The sequence below is a fragment of the Solanum dulcamara genome, chromosome 4, assembly GCF_947179165.1.
Source record: "Solanum dulcamara chromosome 4, daSolDulc1.2, whole genome shotgun sequence".
Lineage (NCBI taxonomy): Eukaryota > Viridiplantae > Streptophyta > Magnoliopsida > Solanales > Solanaceae > Solanum > Solanum dulcamara.
Window position 1 is genome coordinate 15,342,876 of NC_077240.1, and position 27,911 is coordinate 15,370,786.

At 35.5% G+C, this 27,911-nt stretch overlaps 2 protein-coding genes and 1 non-coding gene across 4 annotated transcripts; 1 reads left to right on the forward strand and 2 right to left on the reverse strand.

The window, feature by feature from the left end:
* Nucleotides 1-1,161: 1,161 nt before the first annotated feature.
* Nucleotides 1,162-1,245, reverse strand: TRNAY-GUA (transfer RNA tyrosine (anticodon GUA)). The gene is given in 2 exon segments: nt 1,162-1,197; nt 1,209-1,245. It is a non-coding gene; the product is annotated as a tRNA-Tyr (tRNA).
* Nucleotides 1,246-1,523: 278 nt separating this feature from the next.
* LOC129886555 (bifunctional L-3-cyanoalanine synthase/cysteine synthase 2, mitochondrial) lies at nt 1,524-4,564 on the reverse strand. 2 transcript variants are annotated; one of them, XM_055961279.1, is made up of 10 exons: nt 4,299-4,564; nt 3,759-3,868; nt 3,625-3,682; nt 3,012-3,275; nt 2,794-2,931; nt 2,599-2,650; nt 2,406-2,485; nt 2,221-2,280; nt 1,847-1,927; nt 1,524-1,750 (listed from the first exon to the last, which is right to left on the reverse strand). In XM_055961279.1, exons 1-10 carry the CDS (start codon nt 4,437-4,439, stop codon nt 1,652-1,654), a joined length of 1,083 nt encoding a protein of 360 aa, XP_055817254.1. In that variant the 5' UTR covers nt 4,440-4,564; the 3' UTR covers nt 1,524-1,651. The 2 variants fall into 2 exon arrangements, with proteins under 2 accessions (XP_055817254.1, XP_055817255.1); XM_055961280.1 differs by lacking the exon at nt 1,524-1,750 and having other exon boundaries at nt 1,854-1,942; nt 4,299-4,527.
* A 17,025-nt stretch (nt 4,565-21,589) lies between these two features.
* LOC129884739 (uncharacterized) lies at nt 21,590-26,960 on the forward strand. Its single transcript, XM_055959024.1, has 3 exons — nt 21,590-22,062; nt 22,838-22,966; nt 26,543-26,960. Exons 1-3 carry the CDS (start codon nt 21,736-21,738, stop codon nt 26,678-26,680), a joined length of 594 nt encoding a protein of 197 aa, XP_055814999.1. The 5' UTR covers nt 21,590-21,735; the 3' UTR covers nt 26,681-26,960.
* Nucleotides 26,961-27,911: the final 951 nt, after the last annotated feature.

Here is a 27,911-nt window from a genome sequence, read left to right on the forward strand (position 1 = left end):
ATATGTTGACCTCAATTCATGACATATCACTAGAATGTGAGCATTAAATTTTGAAAAATTACTTAAATACATAAATTATTTTACCATATTTTAAAAAAAAATATAGCATTTGAAAAAATTATAATTTTTTTTTCTTGTTCTCGGATGCATCACTTTACGCGATGTATCAGAACAGTGAGTGATGTATTCGGAATCGAGAAGCGATGTATCGGGATGTTGAGGGATGTATCTGAAATAGAGACGTAATGTATCAGGACGTTTTGAAACGTATCCGGATTCCATCAAATTTAAGGAATTTTTGTAATTTTAAAAAAATAGCCGTTAAATAAAAAAAAATCACCAACAGATTTTAATTATAAATTTAGACTAAATTAATTTTAATACCTCCAAATCTGATATTTGATATTTTGATACAAATTCTAATAATTTTCTGTAGTTGGAGTCAACTTAGATAATTAAAATTAAATAACTCATTTTGTTTTAATGATGTCATAACCAATGAAATTTCTACATCTTTTTTTTATTATTATTTTTTTATTGACAATTCTCGTTAGATCATTATTAGAATTTGACCATAAAATTTTGATATCGTCATAAATTGTTGAATTAAAAAAATTCACCAATACGTTTTTAGTTTAAATTCAGGCCAAATCATTGTCAATAAATCCAAAATTTGATATTTTAAAATTTATTCTAATTTTTGATGATTATATTCAATTTAGACATTTAAAAATGAATAAACTCATTTTGTCTTCTTCACGAATCAACCTAGTGGATTTTATATTTGCACTACTATTTGTCTTTATGATATCAAAAATTAAATATCAATCTTTATGGAGGACATCCAACGGAATTTTGCTTCAATTTTTTTTTTGATAATTCTCTTTATAATTGTAGAAAGTCACAAATTGTGACGAACTATTATAACTTTTCGCTCTGTATATTTAAATATAAAAATAAGAATATCACAATTTTTATATATAAAAATGAATACGAGACATATATTAATTTATGAATTTAGGTCTTGTCGTTAGAGTTATAAAATATACATACGCAAGTTAACTTAGATATCATAAGTATTGAATAAAGGAAAATTATCGCATTTAATTTCATCATTTACGAACAAAATTGATCTTGACTTTTTGGGATGCAAAATAAAAATCCGACCTGCCGGATTCGAACCAGCGACCTAAGGATTTCAGCATACACTACAGTCCTCCGCTCTACCAACTGAGCTAAGGTCGGTCAGTGATAGTTGTGTGAAATGTGTATTCATAACCGCTAACTGTAATAAAAAAGCTATCATTTTTTATTCTTTTTGGTAAAAAAAGAGAAAAAAACTATCAACTTAAATATCGATAAAGTATTTTTGTTTCTAATAAGGTGCAGTTTATTTAGGTGAACCCAGGAAGAAGCCCAAATTTTGGAATTATTGTAAAGAATTAGCCTCCAAAAAAATTGAGTGCTACTGCACTATAGGAACGTTTGCTAGAAATAACAACCATTAGAGGCTTCAGTCATGATTCATATCAAAACTAACAATAAATTAACTTGCTGGTAAGATATAGCAACAACAAAATTCATAAAGGTAATCATCCAACACTAGACAGACATTCAGAACATTACATTTTTCTTGCAGAGTTTTCGATATTTAATCGACTGAAACAGGTTGCATGTTCTCAGCTTCTTTCCTCAGATCTTGATACAACACAGATGATAAGTACCTCTCTCCAAAACTTGCATGTACAGTCTGTAATCGAAAACCAATAAGTTACATTTATAATTAGAAATGAAAAAGTACTTGATGATGTTCTATTACATGATGATATCTGACATATCTTCATACCACTATGAGTTTGCCTTTGTTTTCTGGTTTTTGAGCAAGTCTAAGAGCTGCTACTGTATTAGCTCCCGATGATATCCCAACCTACACAATGAAGATCTATCACATTTTTATCAAAACGCGAGTCATCATCAAGGCTTTAATTTGGACTATCAGGACACATACTTGGTCAAGTGGTTCATACATGTTTGTTTCCAGGAGAAACAAACATCAAGTTGGTATGGATTAATGCTTCATTTCTGTTTCTGTAGTTCATGATCATAGAAACGTTCCGTATAAATGGGCTAATTCTCTTTGTACAGATAGAGTGGAGAGATACATTTAATCCTTATTTATCGATTGGCTTTAAAAGAAAGATGCATTTATCTGAAATTTACCATGAGCCCTTCCTTCACAGCCAACTCCCTAGCCATGTTTACTGCGTCTTCGCTAGAAACCTTCAACACAATAAGAACAGATCAGTTCAGTTACCATAATGACGTACTAATTATCTCTCATTACATATTTCTAATGTTATTTTTCAATTTGAAGAGAAATGAGATTAACAATGAACTTAACATACCATTAGTACTTCCTCCATTAGATCCATGTCAAGGATATCTGGCTTGAATCCGACCCCATTTCCTGTTATGTGATGAGGACCTGTATTTTATGGTCATTTAGAAATCGTTACTAAAAATAACCGGTAACTTAACTTAAATAGTTCATAACTACTAGGATGCCATAGACAAATTTAGAGATAAATAGAAAATAACCTGGTTTTCCACCATTCAGTATATTGCTTTCAGTTGGCTCGAGTCCATATATCTAGCAAAAGAGGAGAAAATATAAGCACGGCGTTAACTATTTTAGACATAGGATTGTTCTCAATTTCTTGACATAGGATTATCTTGGACGTTTACTGATTCTGTCTCGAGGAAATCAAGATATACATTAGAGTATAGATTTACCTTGACATTAGGATTTTTGGATTTAAGATACTGTCCAACACCAGTAACAGTGCCTCCACTTCCTATTCCCATGACAAATATGTCAACATTACCCAAAGTTTCTTCCCATATTTCAGGGCCAGTTGTCTCAAAATGAACCTGTTTTCAATATGAAACAATTGATAATTCTGTAGTAAAACAAAGAATATATGAATTTAAGTTAAAGTTTCTTAAATTACCTGAGTGTTTGCAGGGTTGGAAAATTGTTGAAGCATGAAAGCATTAGATGTAGATTCCAAAAGTTCATAAGCCTTCTTAACAGTCCCTCCCATTCCTTTAGTTGGATCGGTGAGGATTAAATCGGCTCCAAATGCTCTCATTGTCACTCTCCTCTCCATGCTCGTGTACGAAGGCATTGTCAAAACCATTTTGTAGCCTTTCATTGCTGCCATAAATGCCATACTGATCCCCATATTTCCTGATGTTGGCTCAATCAACGTCGTCTAATTATAACCAACAAGCATGTCAGAGATAACATATTTATGTACTAGTGCAAGATATATTTACACAATCAAGAGAAAAGCGGTTTCCCAAATTGCTATGCTCCCGTTAGTAGACTCTGGATAGAGATCATGAGAATGAATCCTCTTGGCCCATTCTGCCATCCATATAGGGCAGCCGTTCTAAGTTTTAGAAAGGCATAATACATAAACAGACACTCAAACATGGCCTAATTGGCAAGTAAGCATTCTAACTTTGAGAGTGCACGTCTAGACACCTCAACTTGGTCTCAACTGACAACTGAAAGAGTTTTAAGTTCTTCCATGAATGGAAAGTATCGTGTTAACTTACCTTTTCAGGTGATATGAAGCCTTTCTTTTCTGCATCATTGATCATTGCCAATGCTGGTCTGTTGCAAAAAAACATGAGAATTTTGATATTTAAAGCATTGGAAGCAAATACACATAAGAATACAGTTTTTGTACCTGTCTTTGATGCTAGAAGTTGGTTGAAACATTTCTTGTTTCACAGCTATATATGCTCCACATCCTTCTGTCACTTTGTTAAGATAAACCATTGGCGTTTTCCCAATTAACTGAAATTTGAGATTTTAACATGTCAATTTATCACATAATATGACAGTTGATGTGAAGTTTCTTTTTTTTTTTTTACACAATCAGATAAAGTTTAAACCATTGTATATAATCTATTAGAGCTAGTTACATTACACTAATAATGTACTGTAATTCTTTTCACAAATCGATCCCATCAAATCGATCAGAGAAGCTCAACTTTCTAATTGGATACATATAATAGTTTGGAATGCAGAAGAGTGATTCATTGAACACCCTTCATCGAAAGATTATACTTATACTGCATCTCAAAAACTACTTTTTAAACATACATATTAAATACTGAACACATTTGAAGAAATTTCTGAGTATCTTTGAGCCAGAAAAAGATATCAAATATAAAGTAAAAAAGACATTGAAAAATAATAGAGTAGTACTAAAAATTGGACTAACTTGAGAAACTTGAGACTTGATGTTAGTATGAGGAAATTCTGTAGAGAACAATCTGTTGCTAGCTGCTCTGATCAAATCAACATTATTATAATTATTATTGCATAATGATCTTTTCTTCAAGAAGCTGCTTAAAGTTGCCATTGATGAATTCTCAAAATTATTTACACAAAAAGGGTACTCTCTATGCAGTTTGAGATTCTTTTTTTGTGTACCTCACAGTTGAAAAGAAAGATAAGACACTTTTTTTAACGAAAAAGTTTTGGACTATTCAACCGGACTTCTTTGCTGTCTTTTTTGTTTGGACTCCACAGTTTTAAATAAATAAACAATGAAAGATATGTTAGTAAACTGTATTGAAAAATATTAAATAGTAACAGAAACTTCTGAAAATAATAAAAACAGAATCTGGAAATTTAATGCAAGAACAAAATCGAGCCCACTGACTACACAGCGTGTCCTTAAGGAAATTATTCCCCTCAAAGTACCCGAGGTATTGGAATCTTTCCTCCCAGGATAGAACGATTTACTCACCAAAGTAGAGGTACTGCAAATTTTTGATGACAGCGAACCACTTGAAGGATGTATATCACACGATTTTAGGAAGTGCAGAAAGAAGAAGAAGAAGAAGATGGTATGTTCAGAATTTCGTATTTTAACATTCTGAAGATTTTACAGATATATATAGACTGTTTATACCTTTTCAGAAAAGGCACCTGTTGGGAAAAGGTTTGCCTGATGAGAAGGTTTGCAACTTTTCGGACAAGGTTGCAACCATTCAAAAATCCGTTGGAAAAAACGGAGGGAAATTTTAAATTAATCCGGGAAGAAACGGGTCGCGGGTCAGGATTTTTTTTTCCACTTAATTAATTAATTAAATAAATAATATTAATTAATTAAAATTTAAAGAAAATTTAGTCCAAAAAGATTATCAATCAATCATATCAATTGACCAAATCCAAATCCAAATCCGAAGCCGAAGCCGAAGCCGAAGCCGAGCCGAGCGAGCGACGACGACGACGGCGCGAGGGGAGACCCTCTTCTTGACCCTTTAGCAACATGAAGGAGTGCTTCTATTTTTAAATAGGAGACTTTTCATTTCCACCACCTATATAAGACCAAAGCTTATTTAATAAAATAAGAAAGAACATATCATTTCCTCTCCACTTCTTTTTTCCCTCAATTTTCCATTCAACCTATCAATTAAACCCAACAAGCTAGGCCAAGTTGTGAAATAACTGTTAGAAAACTCTATTGGAAAATATTAAATAGTAACAAAAACTTCTGAAAGTAATAAATTGTCACGACCCAAAAACTGAGGTCATGATGGCACACATCTCAAAACCCAATCTGATGTGTAACCCTAAAAATAAAACTCATACAAGACTCCCAAAGGGGAAAGTGATGCCACGATTTAAATAAAAAGAAGAAAAAAAAACAATGAAGAAATTATCCCAAAACCTGGTGTCATAAGTATAAAGAGCATCTAATACAAGGTTCGAATCTGAAGATACAACATAAGTCTCTGAATGATACAAAAGACTGAAAAATAAAGATATACTAGTGACGATCCGAATTCTGGGACCTCACCACTAATCTGAGAATACACAATCCGCTAGAATATTAACTGCCACGTGGGGTACCCCGACTAGTATCTGCATCAAAAGGGACACAGAAGTAGGGGTGAGTACAATTCACATGTACTCAGTAGGTTTTAGTTGACTGAGTATAAGGAATTAATCAAACCTATGAAATAAACTAAGGAACGCATCCACCTGCATACAGAAAAGTCCCACTCCGGCATCGGTGCCGCCAATTTATATATATATTGACCCGAGTAAAGTAAATCCATAATAACAGCTCATAATCACAATTAACCAGATAATTCAAGCAGCACAAATATCAATGCAATGCAATGCAATATGATGATGCAATGATGTGGTGGTACGGTGGAATCAAGACTGTCGCACAGACTGTCGTATACACCTGCTGAGCTGTGCTACCAAGCAAGGCACATGGGTGTCTTGCAGACCATATAACTCAATCACAATATCTCATTATCCTTGCCACCTCCTCGTGGTCAAGAGATCACAATGCATCCACTACCCTGCCGGAAAACTGCCTCGGTCAGGGACTCAAGATACAAAGGTTGGGATCACAATGCATCCACTACCCTGCCGGAAAACTGCCTCGGTCAGGGACTCCAGATACAAAGGTTGGAATCACAATGCATCCACTACCCTGCCGGAAAACTGCCTCGGTCAGGGACTCAAGATACAAAGGTTGGGATCACAATGCATCCACTACCCTGCCGGAAAACTGCCTCGGTCAGGGACTCAAGATACAAAGGTTGGGATCACAATGCATCCACTACCCTGCCGAAAAACTGCCTCGGTCAAGGACTCAAGATACAAAGGTTTAAAGGTGTTTCATTTTCTTTCTCAAAAGGAATTTCCATATTTCTCAACTTCCCATGTTTCATGATATGATGAATGAGGATGAATGCATCAAAACACATATGCATGGAAGTAATAATCAACTCACATGTGGTATAAGGTTCAAAGTTCTCAAAACTTAACCTACACATGATATTCACCCTCAATAAATAGTAACGGGAAGAACACACTTTCATTTAAATATTCACCCCTTTCTCAACAATATTTCAATACTCAAGTATGCTCAAAACTCCAACTCAATCTCTCAGGCGGCATCACAAGTCAAATAATATACTCAAGCCTCTCTCTTAGGCAAATCATAATTCACATGCTCTCAAAGCAAATAAGATAACAAATAAGGCCCCCACACGGGCTATGTAATACAAATAAACCCCGTCACGGCAACACATTAATAAATAAGCCTCCACACAGACATCACAATATATATAACATTCTCAACTCATACTACAACCCCATCCCAAAGTCTATAACATATGAATGACTAATTACCCCATCTCAATCTCAAAGAAAGATAGCCAAACCTACCTCAATTGTCGAAACCGCACTCGAATACCTCCACCGGACAAGCAACTCTCGAATTCAGCGCCCGGAATGACAACCCACTATCAACAATGAAACATACACGTCACAAGGAGTCCAATGACACCCATATTGATAGGTTTCGGAACCGGGGGTAAAATAGTCCAAAAATTAACTATTTTCGAAAAGGGTCAAATCTGGAAATTTATTGAACAATCCCATTCTATTGGTAATAAGGAACTCATGGTTGAAAAACCCATAAAAATAGAGCTCAAAACGAGTTGAAAATCACAATTTTCCTTAAATTTGGATTAGGGAAGAAACAAGGATTTTTGGGGTTTGAAACTAAAATTTAAGAGTTAAAATCGTCAAAAACTTAATGAAAAAGGAAGGTTTTAGGTCAAAAATTACTTACCCAACACTTTGCCTCGAAAATCTCTTCTCAAATCACCTCAAGGAGTTCAAGAACTCAAACAAATGATGAAAACTATTGAAATGGGAAGAAAGGGGCATTTTCTGCCCAAAAAGTTACTGTTCACGCGTGTTACTGTTCACACGTTTTGTACAAATTTTTGAAAATCACCCTCAAGATCATTACAATATCCACCACTAAAAAGGATGTTCGTCCTCGAACATAAGATAAAATAAAGTACCTGGGGTCTCAAAAAGCTGAGGGTACTGAGCCTGCATATCAGACTCTAACTCCCAAGTCACCTCCTCAGCAGGCCGATGCTGCCACTGTACCTTGACCGAAGCGACCTCCTTGGTCCTGAGTCTACGAAGCCGCCTATCTAGAATAACTGTCGGCTCCTCCTCATAAGTCAAATCCGGACTCAACTCTACCGCATCATAAGAAATCACATGAGACTCATCCGGTATGTACTTGCGAAGCATGGAAACATGAAACACCGGATGGACAGCTGACAATTTAGGGGGTAAGGCCAGCTTATACGCCATTCCACCTACTCTCCTCAGGATTTCAAACGGGCCAACAAACCTTGGGCTAAGCTTGCCCTTCTTTCCGAACCTCATCACACCCTTCATGGGCGATATTTTAAGCCACATGCAATCACCCACCATGAACTCTAAGGGACGAACCCTCCTATCAGCATAACTCTTCTGACGACTCTGAGCTGTCAATAGTCGACCCTGAATCAAACGTACCCGCTCCACAGCATCCCTAAGTAAGTTAGTATCCAATGCATCAACCGCAACAGAATCAAACCATCCAATGGGTGATCGACACCTACGACCATACAATGCCTCAAATGGTGCCATTTGAATGCTGGAGTGATAACTGTTATTATAGGCAAACTCTGCTAAGGGCAAGTGTTGGTCCCATCGGGCACCAAAATCAATCACACAGGCCCTAAGCATATCCTCCAACACCTGAATAGTCCGCTCGGACTGACCATCGGTTTGGGGATGAAATGCTGAACTCATCTCTAGCCGCATACCCAAACCACACTGTAATGCCTTCCAAAAGTGAGAGGTGAACACTGAACCCCGATCCGATACAATAGAGATAGGCACCCTATGCAGCCTAACAATCTCACGAAGATAGATCCTAGCTAACTGATCCGCATTGTAGCTAGTCTTCACCGGAAGGAAATGGGCTGATTTGGTCAATCGATCCACAATCACCCAGACAGAGTCATACTTACCCAATGCCATGGGTAATCCAGACACGAAGTCCATAGTGATACGCTCCCATTTCCACTCAGGAATGGGCATCCTTTGCATAGGACCACCCGGTTTCTGATGCTCATACTTCACTTGTTGGCAATTTAAACACTTAGCCACAAAATCAATAATGTCTCTCTTCATGCCACACCACCAATAGTGTTGTTTCAAGTCATGAAACATCTTTGCCACTCCCGGGTGAATCGAATATTTGGAACAATGAGCCTCCTCCAATATCATACGTACCCATTCACTAACCTTGGGCACACAAATGCGACCATTAATCCTCAAAACTCCTTCCGAATCAAGAGAGGCTGATTTTGCTTCACCACTTAACACTTTGTCTCGAATGACCCTCAACTTTTCATCTTCAAACTGGTGTGTACGAATCTGGTCCATCAAAGTAGACCTAGCCTCCACAAAGGCCAAAATACCATGATGTGTAGAAATATCAAGTCGGACCAACTGTCTAGCCAATGACTGAACAATGCCAAAGGCCTCTCCACAGCCTTAAGAAAGGCCAAACTACCCACGCTAGATGCTTTGCGACTCAGGGCATCCGCTACCACATTAGCTTTGCCCGGATGATAAAGTATGGTAATGTCATAGTCTTTCAATAACTCTAACCACCTACGCTGCCGCATGTTCAGATTCGGTTGAGAAAAGATATACTTAAGGCTACGATGGTCAGTATAGACCTCGCAATGCACTCCATAGAGATAATGCCTCCACAACTTCAGAACAAACACCACCGCTGCTAATTCTAAGTCGTGGGTAGGATAGTTCTTCTCATGTACCTTCAACTGTCGAGAAGCATAAGCTATAACTCTACCTTTTTGCATCAATACACCACCCAAGCCGACTCCCGAAGCATCACAAAACACAATAAATGCCACGCCCTTCTCGGGTAAGGCTAGAATAGGTGCTGAAGACAATAATTCCTTGAGCTTTTGAAAGCTCGCCTCACACTCATCAGTCCACTGAAATGCCACGGTCTTTTGAGTTAGCCTAGTCAATGGAGCTGCAATAGAAGAGAATCCTTGAACAAACCGACGATAGTAGCCTGCCAACCCAATAAAACTCCGAATCTCGGTAATCGAAGTAGGCCTAACCCAATCACGAACCGCTGCAACTTTAGCTGGATCAACCATAATACCATCCTTGGTCACTATATGACCCAAGAATGTCACAGACTCAAGCCAAAACTCACATTTGGAGAATTTTGCATACAACTTCTCCTCTCTCAATCTCTAAAGGACTGTCCTCAGGTGCCTAACATGATCCGCCTCATTCTTGGAATAAACCAAGATGTCATCAATAAACACGATCACAAACGAGTTCAAATAAGGTCGAAATACCCGGTTCATCAACTCCATAAAAGCAGCTGGGGCATTAGTCAACCCGAAGAACATAAACACAAACTCATAATGCCCATAACGAGTCCTGAATGCAGTCTTCGGGATGTCAGATTCCCGAACTCTCAACTGATGGTAACCCGACCTTAAATCAATCTTTGAGAACACACATGCACCTTGAAGCTGGTCAAATAAATCATCAATGCGAGGGGGAGGATACTTGTTCTTGATAGTGACTTTGTTCAACTGTCGATAGTCAATACACATCCTCATAGTACCATCTTTCTTCTTCATAAATAAAACTGGTGCACCCCACGGTGATACACTAGGTCTAATAAACCCTTTCTTCAATAAATCTTCCAATTGTTCTTTCAACTCTTTCAATTCTGCCGGAGCCATCCGATAAGGAGAAATAGAGATGGGTTTAGTGTCATGCTCCAAATCAATCACAAAATCGATATCACGGTCAGTAGGAACTCCCGGCAAGTCTGTAGGAAATACATCCATAAACTCTCTCACCACCCTCGTAGTCTCTATATGAGATGAATCCGTGGTGAGATCACGTACATGAGCCAAATAAGACAAACAACCCTTATCCATCAAGCGACGAGCACGAATATAAGATATCACCCCCTTAGGATATGAACTCGGATTACCTTTCCATACCACGCTAGGTAAACCGGGATAAGCTAAGGTCACGGTCTTTACATAACAATCTAATATAGCATGATAAGGAGATAACCAGTCCATACCCAGTATCACATCAAAATCAAGCATGTCTAATAAGATCAAGTCAACTCGGGTCTCTCTACCCAAACATATCACTGCACACTCCCTATATACTCTATCCACCACTAAAAGTTCACCTATCGGGGTAAAATTAGTAATGGGCACAGCAAGAAGATCACTCATATAATCAATACCCACATCAAAATAAGTCAACACATAATAGTAAGTAGACCCTAGTTCAAATAATACTAACGTAAAATGATGGCAAACCAGAACAATACATGTAATAACCACATCAGAGGCCTCTGCCTCAAATTTACCTGGTATAGCATAGCATAATTAATGGTCACCCTTAGCCTGTGAACCACTACAACCACCACCTCGAGTACTCCATGAAGCACCTCAAACAACTAAAACTAGTGTATTGCAGACAACTTGTGATCCTAGCTGAATAGAAGAAGAATCACATATTTTCCCCTTATTCAAACTCACTATAACAAAATAACCCAAGTAAACTACTCCCAACTCATCATAGGAGGACTGATAGGTTTATGAGCAAGAACAGACCTCTATCACTTCTTAGCCATTCCCGCAATTATAAAGAGAAATAAGACATTCACTGTGCCTTCAAGATACCCGATTTTGAACATCCTGTCCTGACACTTGGTCAAAAAGATATAAGCCTTCTCAACAGTGATAACCTCAAACTTGGGAGACAATACCCTGACGAATCTCTCCAAATCTCTTTTTCTCCTAAGTAAACATAGCAATGCTAGAAGACATAGGTGGAACCACAGATCTCAAAGGAATCCAAAGTGGGCTAATTAGATATCTAAAATTTGAAATCTAACCGTCAAAGTCTAACCGACCATTTTCCATACTTTTTTTTGTTGCTCCACATCTTCATACTCATAATCAGGCTCGAATGGGCATCACTAAATCATCCTTAAGCAAGAGCCGCTATTTCGAACCCGACAGTTACTTTTAATGCGGAAGGAATAGATTAGAGGTATACAACACTTAATATGAATAATTCGCACGAAAGGAATCAAAGGAAAGAGTTTCTTCTATTAAGTATCTTGTAGCCTCTCGAAGATAAGTACGGACGTCTATGTACCGATCCGCAAGACTCTACTAGACACCCTGCTCTTTAACTTATAAGACCGGTGAACCTAGTGCTCTGATACCAATTGTCACGACCCAAAAACTGAGGTCATGATGGCACACATCTCAAAACCCAATCTGATATGTAACCCTAAAAATAAAACTCATACAAGACTCCCAAAGGGGAAAGTGATGCCACGATTTAAATAAAAAGAAGAAAAAAAAACAATGAAGAAATTATCCCAAAACCTGGTGTCATAAGTATAAAGAGCATCTAATACAAGGTTCGAATCTGAAGATACAACATAAGTCTCTGAATGATACAAAAGACTGAAAAATAAAGATAGACTAGTGACGATCCGAATTCTGGGACCTCACCACTAATTTGAGAATACACAATCCGCTAGAATATTAACTGCCACGTGGGGTACCCCGACTAGTATCTGCATCAAAAAGGGACACAGAAGTAGGGGTGAGTACAATTCACATGTACTCAGTAGGTTTTAGTTGACTGAGTATAAGGAATTAATCAAACCTATGAAATAAACTAAGGAACGCATCCACCTGCATACAGAAAAGTCCCACTCCGGCATCGGTGCCGCCAATTTATATATATATTGACGCGAGTAAAGTAAACCCATAATAACAGCTCATAATCACAATTAACCAGATAATTCAAGCAGCACAAATATCAATGCAATGCAATGCAATATGATGATGCAATGATGTGGTGGTACGGTGGAATCAAGACTGTCGCACAGACTGTCGTATACACCTGCTGAGCTGTGCTACCAAGCAAGGCACATGGGGGTCTTGCAGACCATATAACTCAATCACAATATCTCATTATCCTTGCCACCTCCTCGTGGTCAAGGGATCACAATGCATCCACTACCCTGCCGGAAAACTGCCTCGGTCAGGGACTCAAGATACAAAGGTTAGGATCACAATGCATCCACTACCCTGCCGGAAAACTGCCTCGGTCAGGGACTCAAGATACAAAGGTTGGGATCACAATGCATCCACTACCCTGCCGGAAAACTGCCTCGGTCAGGGACTCAAGATACAAAGGTTGGGATCACAATACATCCACTACCCTGCCGGAAAACTGCCTCGGTCAGGGACTCAAGATACAAAGGTTGGGATCACAATGCATCCACTACCCTGCCGAAAAACTGCCTCGGTCAGGGACTCAAGATACAAAGGTTTAAAGGTGTTTCATTTTCTTTCTCAAAAGGAATTTCCATATTTCTCAACTTCCCATGTTTCATGATATGATGAATGAGGATGAATGCATCAAAACACATATGCATGGAAGTAATAATCAACTCACATGTGGTATAAGGTTCAAAGTTCTCAAAACTTAACCTACACATGATATTCACCCTCAATAAATAGTAACGGGAAGAACACACTTTCATTTAAATATTCATCCCTTTCTCAACAATATTTCAATACTCAAGTATGCTCAAAACCCCAACTCAATCTCTTAGGCGGCATCACAAGTCAAATAATATACTCAAGCCTCTCTCTTAGGCAAATCATAATTCACATGCTCTCAAAGCAAATAAGATAACAAATAAGGCCCCCACACGGGCTATGTAATACAAATAAACCCCGTCACGGCAACACATTAATAAATAAGCCTCCACACAGACATCACAATATATATAACATTCTCAACTCATACTACAACCCCATCCCAAAGTCTATAACATATGAATGACTAATTACCCCATCTCAATCTCAAAGAAAGATAGCCAAACCTACCTCAATTGTCGAAACCGCACTCGAATACCTCCACCGGACAAGCAACTCTCGAATTCAGCACCCGGAATGATAACCCACTATCAACAATGAAACATACACGTCACAAGGAGTCCAATGACACCCATATTGATAGGTTTCGGAACCGGGGGTAAAATAGTCCAAAAATTAACTATTTTCGAAAAGGGTCAAATCTGGAAATTTATTGAACAATCCCATTCTATTGGTAATAAGGAACTCATGGTTGAAAAACCCATAAAAATAGAGCTCAAAACGAGTTGAAAATCACAATTTTCCTTAAATTCGGATTAGGGAAGAAACAAGGATTTTTGGGGTTTGAAACTAAAATTTAAGAGTTAAAATCGTCAAAAACTTAATGAAAAAGGAAGGTTTTAGGTCAAAAATCACTTACCCAACACTTTGCCTCGAAAATCTCTTCTCAAATCACCTCAAGGAGTTCAAGAACTCAAACAAATGATGAAAACTATTGAAATGGGAAGAAAGGGGCATTTTCTGCCCAAAAAGTTACTGTTCACGCGTGTTACTGTTCACACATTTTGTACAAATTTTTGAAAATCACCCTCAAGATCATTACATAAAGACAGAATCTGGAATGAATCTGAAAATAATAACAGTATATGAAAAATTATTGTAAGAAGAAAATCGAGCCCACTGAATACACAGTGTGTCCTTTAGGAAATTATTCCCCTAAAAGTACCCGAGGTTTTGGAATATTTCCTCCCGGGATAGAATGATTTACTCATCAAAGTAGAGGTACTGCAAATTTTGGTGACTGCGAACCACTCGAAGGCTGTATATCACACGATTTTAGGAAGTGCAGAAAGAAGAAGAAGAAGATGTTATTTCAGAAATTTCGTATGAAACATTCTGAGGATTAAGAGACATATATAGACTGTTTGCACCTTTTAAGAAAAGGACACCTGTTGAGAAAATAGTTGTCTGTTGAGAAAATGTTTGCAACTTTTCGGACAAGGTTGCAACCTTTCAAAAATCTGTTGGAAAAACGGAGGGAAATATTTTTTTAAAAATTAATCCGAGAAAGAAACGGGTCGCGGGCCAGGATTTTTTCACTTAATTAATTAAATAAATAAATAATATTAATTAAAATCCGAAGCCGAAGCCGAGCCGAGCGAGCGACGACGACGACGGCGCGAGGGAGACCCTCTTCTTGACCCTTTAGCAACATGAAAGAGTGTTTCTACTTTTAAGTAGGAGATTTTTCATTTCTACCACATATGCGGGACTAAAACTTATTTCATAAAACAAGAGAGAACAAATCATTTTTCCCTCCACTTCTTTTCCCTCAATTTCCCATTCAAACTATCTATTAAACCCAACAATCCCCACATGAATGGAGAATGTCTACAAGATAAAAGAATGCACGGATAAGTGTGTGATATACAAGCAAAGATTAATTGCATCTGGATAAGTAGGTTTCTCTTTGAATTTTTCATAGTGAACTTATATAGGATATACTCGATCAATCGGTAGATGCGATATCTTTGAACAGTCGAACTTTGTTGTATAACTAGACAACATAAGTCACACAATTAATCATCAACCATCTATGGTTCTCACGGTTGTGTTCTTTTCAGCCATGAACACCGCTTGATTTCGTGAATGCATAGAGAATGTTGTTGTTGTTGTTGCTGCTGGTGTGTTATTGGTGTTGTTGTTGTTGTTGTTGTTGGTGGTGGTGGTATTAGTGTTGGTGGTGGTGGTGTTGTTGTTGTTGTTGGTGGTGGTGTTGGTGTTGGTGGTGGTGTTGGTGTTGGTGTTGTTGTTGTTGGTGGTGTTGTTGTTGTTGTTGGTGGTGGTGGTGGTGGTGGTGGTGGTGTTGGTGTTGGTGGTGGTGGTGGTGTTGGTGTTGGTGGTGGTGGTGGTGGTGGTGGTGGTGGTTTGAGTTAAATTTATTGCTAGAACTGTTTCAGAAAAAATACAAAGAGTGAAAATTATGCCTCTTTATCTTTAGGGATAAGATTTAGATACATCTTTTTGTTAGATCCTATTTTGTGAGATTGTAAATATATTATTGTTATTGTATAAAAGATTTGAGCCTTATATTTGTCTATATCCTAATGCATGGATCATTTTAATCTATGGTATCATTTTATTGATTTGTCAAACTTCTTTTATTCTACACCATGAATTGAAGATTGGACCAATGAAAGCGAACTGAGGAAAGATTGAACCAATGGATTACAAAGCATAAATTAAAATTATTGAATTTTGTCAAATTTGTAAGGAAATTCTCTTCTAAATGCCTGAGCGTGTAAAATAAAAATGCTGTCCTGTGTCAATTTAATCAGATTCTACGTACTTGTACATATACTTCCTCTCCTTCGTATTACTTGTCCAATTTTTTCTTCAAAGAGAATAGTTCCTACAAATGTAATTACTAATTGCACATAGTTATTCAAATTCTTTGAATTTCGCATGGAACATTATTCCTGGAATTTAAGATTTTCATGATCAATATTTAAAGTTCTAACATTGATGCTTTTATAATAACATTGTGATGTGAACACACAATTCATTAATAAAGACATCTGCAAAATAAATTTATTGTTATGAGATAAAGCACGGAGAGAAGCCGTAAATTAACAATCACATATTAAACATCAATTAAGAACATCACTAAATTAGAGGCAAACAACACGTGATATGCAATTGATTAGATGCTTGTATGTTTAGAATTCATCTATGTAATTAACTGGTAACCTATAGATTAAATGATAAACATAATTCTTTTCATTTCAAATTCGTATAATTACATATAAAGAATTTAAAACTTGTAGGAAAGGAAAAATTGAAACACGTGAGAGAGAAAAAAAAAAGAGGCTATAAATTTGATAATTCTCCTAAAACTTGTAGGTCTACAAATTTGATCATTCTCCTAAAATAATTGACAATTTAAAAATTTTTAAAATAGTGAATTTTGAACTATCCCTTTTTCACTAAAATTGTCTAAAATCAAAGTATATATATTGTAGGACTCTAGACAATATATTTGGGTGATTACAATTTTATTCTTATTTATCAAATAATTATGAAAGGTATAAAGATCGTTCAACATTGGAAAGATATTTTGATCAACCAACATTTTTATTCATGCTTTTATAATAATATAAATTATAAATAACAAAAGTAATTTTACTAATTTATGCTTTAAGCTTTTTCAATATACTCTATATTTATGTGTCTCAACCATTAATACCAAAGTTAACAATGGATATTTCTTTTTGGAACTTTACAATTTTATTTTGACGAGGAATTATCAAAAATACACTTAAATTATTCCTTTTTTTTAGTTTTATATCTAAACTATCTCAGTGGTGTGTGTAATACACTCTCTCTATTTTTTTAATTTTTTTGTCACGTGGATAAAATATTCTATATTGATAAAAATTAAATAAACTATTTATATTAGTTAAAAGTTAAAACTAAAGTATTTCTATCCCCCAAAAAAGAAATTATTTTTTAAAAAAATGAAATTATTTTTTTTAAATGAAATTATTTTTTTAAAAAAGTTTTTTTTTTTTTAAAAAGTTGTTTTTCTCACTCATGTGTATGTATCTAATACAAAACGAGAAAAACAAATTGGAAGCGGAGGATTAAGTGTGGCGGGATAATTTTTTTTTTTTTAAATATAAAAATAATATCTAAATTATTATTTTAGGGGGGGGGGGGGATGAAGTAAGAAGTTTTTTGAAAAACTTTTATAAATGAAATTTAGAAAATAAAAATAAAACAAAAAAATTTGGGGGTGGAGGGGGGAAGTACGGTGAGAAAAAGTGGTGGAGTGGGTAATAAAAATATTTTATATTTTTTTTATGGTGAGATAATAATACTTTAATATTTAATTTTAACTAATTTTAAGAATTTATTTAATTTTTGTCTAAGTGGAATATTTTGTCTATGTAGAGTGTGATGTGACAAATTTTTTAAAATGAAAAAGAGAGTGTAGCACACACACGAGAGTGAAATAAAAGTGAGATGTGAGTTTCTCAAACTAAGAAGAGATAGTTTAAGTATGAAACTCACACTCCCAATAGTTTAGAAATGAAACTCAAAAAAGAGGAATAGTTTATGTGTGTTTTTGACACTTATCTCTAATATTTATATTTTCAAAAAGAATTAATTTAAGAACAAAATAAAATACAAAAATTCTTTCTTAATTTTATATATGAATAAATAATTTAAAATAAATAATTTTAGTAATATGGACAAATAATATGAAACCAAAGGAATAATATATTTGTCCAACACGAAATCCATTTAAGGCTTCATTGATTACTTTTTGGAACGAAAGGGGTTTAAAATGCATTTAATTTATTGTATTTGGCTTTAAAAAAATAGCACTAACTGGATTAAAAAATGAGATTCAGAATTTTTGAGTCAACAAATGTGAAATATCTTAACTTTTTTTTTTTTTTTTTACTGTTGGCAACATATGATGCAAAAATATAATCACATCATCATTAATTCAGGCCAAATTAAAAGAACGGAAAATGTCATATTTATCTCTGTATTTTTTTAAAAAAAATGCTATATTTATTGTTTGTCATACTTTTTGATATATTTATTTATATTATTTAACTTGGACTCATATTTATTTTTTAATAGTTAATTCTCATATCCCTACCTTTATTATCCACGTGAGCACCACATAGGATAATAAGGGTGAAAACATAAGAGTTAACGGATCAAGGGAAATATGAACCAAAAAATGAATGGTAAGGGCAATATATAAAAAAATAAAACAAGAAGTATATATAGTTTTTTTTTTATAAAAATACAAAGACAAATATGAGAATCTCATGTGATGCAATGAATGGAAATCCTTAAAAGGAAAAACCACTGTTGCAGTGAACGTCCAAACCAATGCATTTGTCTTCAACCTCAAAGGTATATATTAACAGACCCCAATTAATATAATCATCTCAATGTTGCACATACATTATTGTCCTTTCATCTTCTCTTTTTTTAAGCAAAATAAAATAGCGACAGATTCAAAATTTACATGTAGTGAATTATGAAATATAATATCTAATTCTATTTGTATATATTTTTTGCACATATATAAAAATGTTCAATAAAAAAATACTGAATTTTGTCCAATCTGAATTTATTGTTAGATTCGCTACTGAAGAACTAGATGGTCAACTTGTAATTTTCAATAAAAATGCTGAAAATAGTGAATTTATTGGTACCATAGCAGTGAATATAACTTTGAACCTAACAATCGACCTAGTAACCTTTCAGAATGGGAATCCCCATTGACAACAATAATGATAGTTATTGCAAAACTACTATGAAGAGGAGCGGAAAGCTACTTAACCGGAAGGAAATGACAATTGGCAATGGGTATGGTTATTTGCCTATATCTTTTAGCTTTTACTAACTCCTACCTCTTCGTAGTAACATGTGCTAGCGCTTGTCCTTTTTTTTTTTCCAGTGAAATTATAGTTGCTGAAAATATTAAGTAGAGATTAATTTCAATGGAGATGGTTTGTTTGTGAGTTGTGATGAAAAGGATCTTTCATGTGACTTTTTCCTAATTTTCTCATAATACATTTTGGTTCTGCCAACCTTGGCATCACATTTGCTCTTTTTTACAGTACTTCTTATTTGATAAAAGTATTGGGCTTGGCCTTGTTGGAGGTACCTAGCCCAAACCCATCTCAATTTTCAGTAAAGCTAGAGGAGAAATTCCTCTGAATTTTGATCACCAACAGCTTAAAATCCTCTTCAAATTTATCGGATTCTAACAATCTTTGTAGTACAACACATAGGGCTGAACACGAAAAATCAAAAAATCAAACCAAACCGATAACCAAATCAAACCGGAAAAAAAACCCGACATTTATTTGGTTTGATTTGGTTTGATTTTTAAATTTAAAAACCGACTATATTTGATTTGGTTTTGGTTTCAAGTCTAAAAAAACCCAAAAAAAACGAACCAAACCGACTTTATATATACATATTTTAAAAATTAAATTTGTATATAAAAGTGTGTGTATTTTAATTTTTTTATGAAAAAAATATAATTTATATTGAGTTTTTATATTTTTGATCTTGGGCCATTCTTTTGAATTATACTAAATAAAGTAAAAATAAATAAAATGTGGACTTCATACGCAGAAAAGCTACTCACAATTACAAATAGTAAAACTTTAGGTGAGTCATTCTCTATTATTAAACATGTATGCGTCAATCTTGGCTAGTAGCTACTGCCTACAATGAAATTTATAATAAGAAAATACTTTTGAAATTTATTTTTTGTTTATTCAAATAGTGACTACAAGGTATATTAAAAAACCGACAAAAAATGATAAAAACCGACAAAAACCGAATAGTAAAAACCGATATAGTTTGATTTGGTTTGATTTGACAATTTGAAAAACCGACTCAATTGGTTTGGTTATTTTTTAAATAAAACCGATCCAAACCGAACCGTGAGCACCCCTAACAACACATCATCGATGAAGGCAGAATTTCCATCGAGGGGTTCAAAAAGATAAGTAATTAAGTATGTTATAGTATTCACAGGAGGCGGAATTTCCATCGAGGGATTTCAAAAAGATAAGTAACTAAGTGCGCTATAGTATACACAAATAAGCGGATTGGGGTGGGTCAGGCATAAACGGGTCGGATCGATATAAGAAACTAAATAGAATTCAACTCCGCCTTAATACGAACAATAAAACCAAAAAAGTATGTGTTTGACATAATATTAAAATGAGTATGAGAGAATATATTTCTTTTTTAAAATTTTAATTATGGGTCTTGCATCCATCATTTTTGTATATATACTTTATTCAATTTTTGAAAGTAAGTAAGGAGCAAAAAGATTACACTATCCAAAAATAAAAACTATTAAAATAAGATAATAATCAAAAAAAGGTTTAATAAATTTTTTTATTCTGAGTTGTGATCACTGATCCGTGAGAATACTTCCAAATCAAATGTAAATTAAGTGTTTGACTCAAAATGAGTATGAGAGAATGCATTTTTTTAATTTTAATTATGAAAACTTAAAAAAGTTATAAGTTCTACTTAATTTTATAAATATAGAAAAGAAATTTATTTTCCAATATCTAGTAAAATATATTAATCCCAATAGATTTTCAAACAAAATTGATGTCTCATTTATTTAGGAAATTAAAATTAAAATCGACTGAAATTATGGAAAAAATGTTAGATATCGGGAGTCGAACCCACGAAGCCGCACACATTAAGCAAAATCTAATCCTCTTCACCACCAAATCAAACCTTAGTGAGGTATTCATCACTAGTATATATATCTAAAATAAAAAATTGTATTTTTCAATGAAAATGGTTCAGATGAATCCCTAGGCTCCATATAGTTCCGCCATGCAACAAGTAAAAAGGTAAGCACAAGTTAAGTTGTCTATCATTATTCTTAGTACCATATAATATTACTAACTTATTATTATATCTAGTAAAATTAATCAAACTCATCTTCATTATTCAGTGTTATAGCTTATGCTTTTTCAACTATTCTTGGTCCACTCTCACTAAAAAAAAAAAAAAAATTACTTGAAAGACTTTGTATACTTATCACACACGAGCCAAAATGACAATCTTAAATAAATAAAAGAATCTCTCAGATCATTCCATCGAAAATAAAAAAATACACTCTAAAAGATTTCACCTAGTAATATGTATCACTTGACGTGGAGCACTCCATTCCCAAACCTATAAATACACATGCAAATCACCTGATATAACCATAAATCGAACACCTAACTGAAAAAAACTATAGAAACATTACTAGCTAAAATGTTAAATCAAATGCATAGATTTTCTTACACAATCTGCTTCTTGCTGTTCTTGATTGCCACCGGAACCCTAAGATTACACCGTTTCGCCGAAGGCCTACAACGTAGGATCCACGTTTCCGACGATCTTAACGACGTCGTAGACAATGAGGAGGGCGAAGAACTGAAACAATGGGGCGAAAAGAAAACCGCAAACTCCGAGTCCGACCCGCCGCCGAATGATGTCGAAAAAATGAGCCCATCGGATATCCAGTCTGAAATGATGAAGCGGGTTCTAGGACCCGTTTTCGGATTCGTTAAGCTCCGACCCGGAACTCGTCGGACTCCGGTAGATCTATTTACCTTCTAATGCTTTGTTTTCATTGATAATCCTTATTAGTATTAAGAATATGGAATAGTAATCACCTTAATTTCTCGGAATCAATGAGATGTGTCTCCTATGTTACCCATGATATGTAAAAGTATGGGCGTAATTTCATATAGTCACTCGAAAAGGTAAAATCTTTGATGAATCCATCGAGAGCTAACTTTCGAGAATTTGGACTATTTGGACACATACTTCGTGAAACACTTACAGTCAGATGATTGTTAATATCACATACTTAAGGCTTAGTTGTTTTTACACCTGCATTGCGTCTGGTGTTTTAAGAATACCCCGGACTCTTTTTACTACGGTCAGAGACTTGTATGGTAGTGTACTAGTGTAGATATAGATGTGAGATCTCGAAAATCATTAACTCTAGACTGCCTTGAGATGACGTTAACAAACAAATTATTTTGTATTGGAACGAAAGAGGTGGAATGGATAATATTGGATTCATATATAGCAGCAACAAGTTTGGGATTGAGCCATAGTGATCGATTGTTTAACTGATGTTTGTGAGTTAAAGGGAAGGATCCATTAAGGATAAAAACTTGCATCTAGAAGGTGGGAGCTTTACAACTGAGCTAACACTCTCAAACTACACAAAATTGTTTTACTAGCTGAAAAAGATCACTCAACTTTTTAGTTATAGGTATCAATGTTAATTTTCTTATTTGGCCATTGTTGTTGGATGCAAGGTAATAAAACCTTATTGGTTTAAGATTATAATGATTTTCAGGAGATGGTTACTCATATTGCCAAGCGATGGGTCAATCTAGCAAGAAGTGTAGCAATTGAGACAAAGTTCATAGGTGTTGATTGGACCACAATAATGTTCACCATGGAAAAAGGTCGAGATACAACAGAGGTTTGTTTTACTTCCCAAATCAGATGTCTTCTTCTGTAGCTGCTGAAATTGCTTGTGGATGCTTTTAGCAAAGAGACTTGTTCAAAAGGCTGAAATAATTACAACAACAACAACATACCCGGTGGGATCCCACAAGTGGGGTCTGGGGAGGGTAGGGTGTACACAGACTTTACCACTACCTCATAGAGATAGAGAAACTATTTTCAAAAGACCCTCGGCTCAAAAGACACATTCCTAAGTATAAGTAAAATAAATAAATACATATATATATATACATATATATATATATACATATATATATATATATACAAGGATAGATAGAGAGAGCATATTGATAAAAAAAAACGATGCAAGTTTTACAAGACAAGGACAATAACGATAAAAATGTACTATGGTAATCAAAACAAAACAAAACACCGCAACTCTAATGGCACGCCTAGACCTACGACCACCCTAAATCAACAAATGACAAGATACCATTCTACCTCTATTAGCCTTCTACCCTAATTCGTGACCTCCACTCTTTTCTATCTAAGGTCATGTCTTCGGTGATATGGATTAGTGCCATAACTTGTTTAATCACCTCTCCCCAATACTTTTTTGGTCTACCCCTACCTCTCCGCATAGCCCTCAAATCCAATCGCTCGCACCTCCTAACTAGGGCATCGATACCCCTTCTCTACACACGTCCAAACCATCTCAGTCTTACTTCTCTCATCTTGTCTGCCACAGAGGCCACTCCCACCTTCTCCCGAATGACCTCATTCCTAATCTTATCACTCCTAGTGTGTCCACACATCCATCTCAGCATTCTTATCTCCGCAACATGCATTTTCTGGATATGAGATTTCTTTACCGGCCAGCGCTCCACTTCGTATAACAACGCCGGTCTAACTACCATTCTGTAGAACTTACCTTTAAGTTTTTGTGGTACTTTCTTGTCACACAGAACTCTAGAGGCAAGCCTCCATTTCAACCACACTGCCCCAATGCGATGCGTGACATCCTCATCGATATCCCCACTGCTCTGGTTGATGGATCCAAGGTAATTAAAGCTTTCAGTCTTGGGGATAGGCTGAGTGGCAAGCCTCACTTCTATGCTCTCTTCATCCATCGCACCACTAAATTTGCACTCTAAGTATTCAGTTTTGGTCCTGCTCAATCTGAATATTTTGGACTCTAGAGTATGTCTCCAAACCTCCAACCTATCATTAACTTTCTCCCGAGTCTCATTAATTAAAATTATGTCGTTCGCAAATAGCATACACCATGGAACCTCCTCCTGAATAGATCGTGTCAGCTTATCCATCACCAAGGCAAAAAGGAAAGGACTTAGTAGAGATCCCTGATGTAGTCCCATCTCAACAGAAAAATGCTCCGAGTCACATCCCACCGTCCTAACTCGAGTCTTAGATCCATCATACATGTTCTTTATTGCTCTAATATACACCACCGAAACACCTTTAGCCTCCAGGCACCTCCAGAGAACATCCCTCAGAACTTTTTCATAAGCATTTTCAATATCAATGAATACTATATGAAGATCCCTTTTTCTTTCTCTAAATTTCTCCACCAGTCTCCGCATAAGATGGATTGCTTCAGTAGTCGACCGCCCCGACATGAATCCAAACTGATTCTCTGAGATAGACACTCCTCTCCTCACCCTCAACTCCACCACTCTTTCCCAAATTTTCATAGTGTGGCTTAGCAATTTGATCCCCCTATAATTATTACAGTTTTGGATATCACCCTTATTCTTGTACAGTGGAACCATAGTGCTCCATCTCCATTCATCGGGTATCTTGGCAGTCTTCAAAATAACATTAAACAACTTAGTCAACCATTCCATGCCTACCTTGTCAGTACTTTTCCTAAAGTCCACCGGAATCTCATCGGGCCCAGTAGCTCTCCCCCCCTCATCCTGCTAATAGCCCGTCTAATCTCCTTAACCCTAAAACACCTGCAGTACCCAAAGTCTCGAAGACTATGAGAGTGCACTAAATCACCCAGTACAATGTCAGTGTCTCCTTTTTCATTTAAGAGACTGTGGAAGTAATCCTGCCATCTTGCTTGATGGAGGCGTCATCCACTAACACTTCACCTTCCTCATCCTTGATGCACTTTACTAGATCCAGGTTGCGGGATTTTCTCTCTCTCACTTTGGCGAGCCTATACAATCTCTTATCACCACCTTTTTCCCCTAACTCAACATATAAGCGTTCAAAAGCTGTCGTCTTAGCACTGGTGACCGCTGACTTCACTTCCGTCTTCGCTGAAATAATTGAGTTTGGTAAAAGTTGGTCTGTTTTTCCAAATTAACCACTTGAGAATTTGATGGAAGAGAATCAATCTTAATACACATCACATATGAAGAGTAGATTAATCACTTGAAGGAAATCTATGGGAAGATTTTTGAGAATTTGAAAGAGGGAAATGAAAAGTGAAAGCCTCAGAGAAACATAAAGATAACACTTTCCCTTTGTTACACCTGCTTAATGCCAACCCTGAACTCTCTGTAACTATTAGCTCTTTCTCCTCAAAACTTAATAAGTAAGCCCACAAAGGTGGTGTAGCAGGGGAAGGTTAGTGTGAAAACATCAACTAGTCCTTTAGAAAAATACCTCCAGAGGTACTACATTACTCCATTTTAGAGATTTTGTCAAGCAACTTGAGGTTCATCCTGCATTTTTTGCTTATGCTAGGGAATTTCAATCTACCTGGGAGAGAGATCTTTACTTGTTTTTCTTTTTATTTAAGGTTAACATTTATTTAATTTAAAAAGTAACTTATCTACTCCATCTGACTAGTTCCGGGTTTGAATCCCGAGCAACCCACTATCATATCGAAATTCTAATTCTCCGTAGAGAAGTCCGTACTTTTCCAATCAACTTCATTAAAAATTTGAATAGATCCACATACACCTTGGTTGACACGAGTATATAAGTCATGTTATATTGTTGAATAACAAGCCTTCCATTTTCTATATTTTGGTGTTGTTATTATGGTCATCAAAGAAAGCAGAATGAATTACAGGAAGCATTCTCTCATTGTTTGGATGATAACCTTAATGTAACTTTGCTAATTATTGTTGGACAATCACCAATTAGTGCCATATTACTGGTTGTTAGTCATGGTTTCCTTCTTTTGGTATGAATTTTTTACTCGATTCTCAATTTTTTCTCAATTTGCTACTCCCTCCGTTTCAAAAAGAACGGCCTTCTTTCCTTTTTAATCTATTCCAAAAAGAATGACCCCTTTCCTTTTTTGGCAAAACTTTAATTTCAACTTCCCACGTGACATGTTTAAGACCACAAGATTAAAGGGTATTTTGGTACATTTAACATAACTTTAATTTAGGACTACAAGATAAAAAAGTTTTTTTTTTTCTTAAACTCCGTGCCAAGTCAAACTAGGCCATTCTTTTTGAAACGGAGGGAGTATAAATTTTACCCCTCCAAGTGCTTTTATTGCATGTTTTGAGCTGGTTTAACTCTCTTATGATTGAGGGTGTCTTTGATAGAACTCAGATTTTGAATGCTAGAGAGTTTGAGATTTTGTAAGTCATTTTTTTGGCAGTTGAAAATGTTTTTGCTGGAACAAGAAGAAGCATATGAGATCAAAATAGGGGACCAACTATTTCGAAGACCAGGTGACCCTCCTTTTGATGAAGTATTCGAGATTGAGGAAGAGAAGAGCAGGCACTCAGAGTTATAATGGCTAGAACCAATCCCTTCTTTTCTCCTCTATTTCATTTGTACATTGGTTCATTCTTCCGTGCAGCTCGTTTAACAATCCTCCAAACAACATCTATAAAGAGACAGGTTACTGGACATGGCTGACATCTTACCCCTCACTCTTTAGTTGGGTATCCGGTATTTGTATTGGTGAACATTAATAGTGATTCTTTTGAACGATCAATATGTATGCAAACTTGCACGAACACCATTATTATAAGTTACTATTAATAAATAAATAAATCATATTCTGCCTATTAGGTCTTGGTATTTTCCTTCTAATAATGAATGAATAAACTATATTCAACAATTGTAGACATAATGTGCATCGTGTCTACATCTCTTCCACTGCTGTTATTGGTTGGTAAGAATGATGATTGATGTCCCATATTATATTCTGGCAGTTGTTTCCTCTCTTGAAAATTGCCTCTAATTAGATTGTTGTAAAAGAACGTGGAGAATCTAACTGTATAAATCACTATTCTATGTTACAAGAGAAAAGAAAAGAAAAAAGGAACAAAACCAGTGCTAACTTTTTGATAAGCAACAAACAATAGAAACGGATTGTAAAAAATTATCATTAGAAGTACATGGCGAAGTGTTGTGGTGGACATGGGTAGGGGAAGGAGCGGGTGGTGGGTTAGGGGAGAGGGTGTGGGCCTTAGCAGAGGGTGAGGGTGGACGGGAGCATCGAGGTGGGCAGTAAGTCAAGGATCGAGGGCTAAAATGGCGTGTAGGGACTGAGTTTTAAAAAATATATTTTCTATTTTTTCGAACATGAGAAATACACGCTTAATGAAAAAGTAGAATGAAAAATTATATGAAATATTAGATATCTAGGTAATAGGCTAATAACACAAAGCTTAAGAAAAGAAAAGTTTAACAACTTTCAAAAACACTTTAAAGATTCAAATGCAATAAGTCCATTATTATCACTTCAATGTGATCTTTCATGCTTGTATAAATATCTGAGTCAAGTTTAAAATAAAACTTTATATACTAAAAAAGATAATTTTGTTATAACTTTATCAAAACATATTTATTTGGATTCACAACTTAACAAACATGTCTTTTGAAATTTCATAAATTGACGCATCTAATCTATGAATCACGTGAAAAAAACAAAAAAATTACGTATGTTAATTTTTATGTAGACAAATGTGAATTTCAACAAGCATTTCATTAAACAAAAGGCAAAATCAAGATAAAAA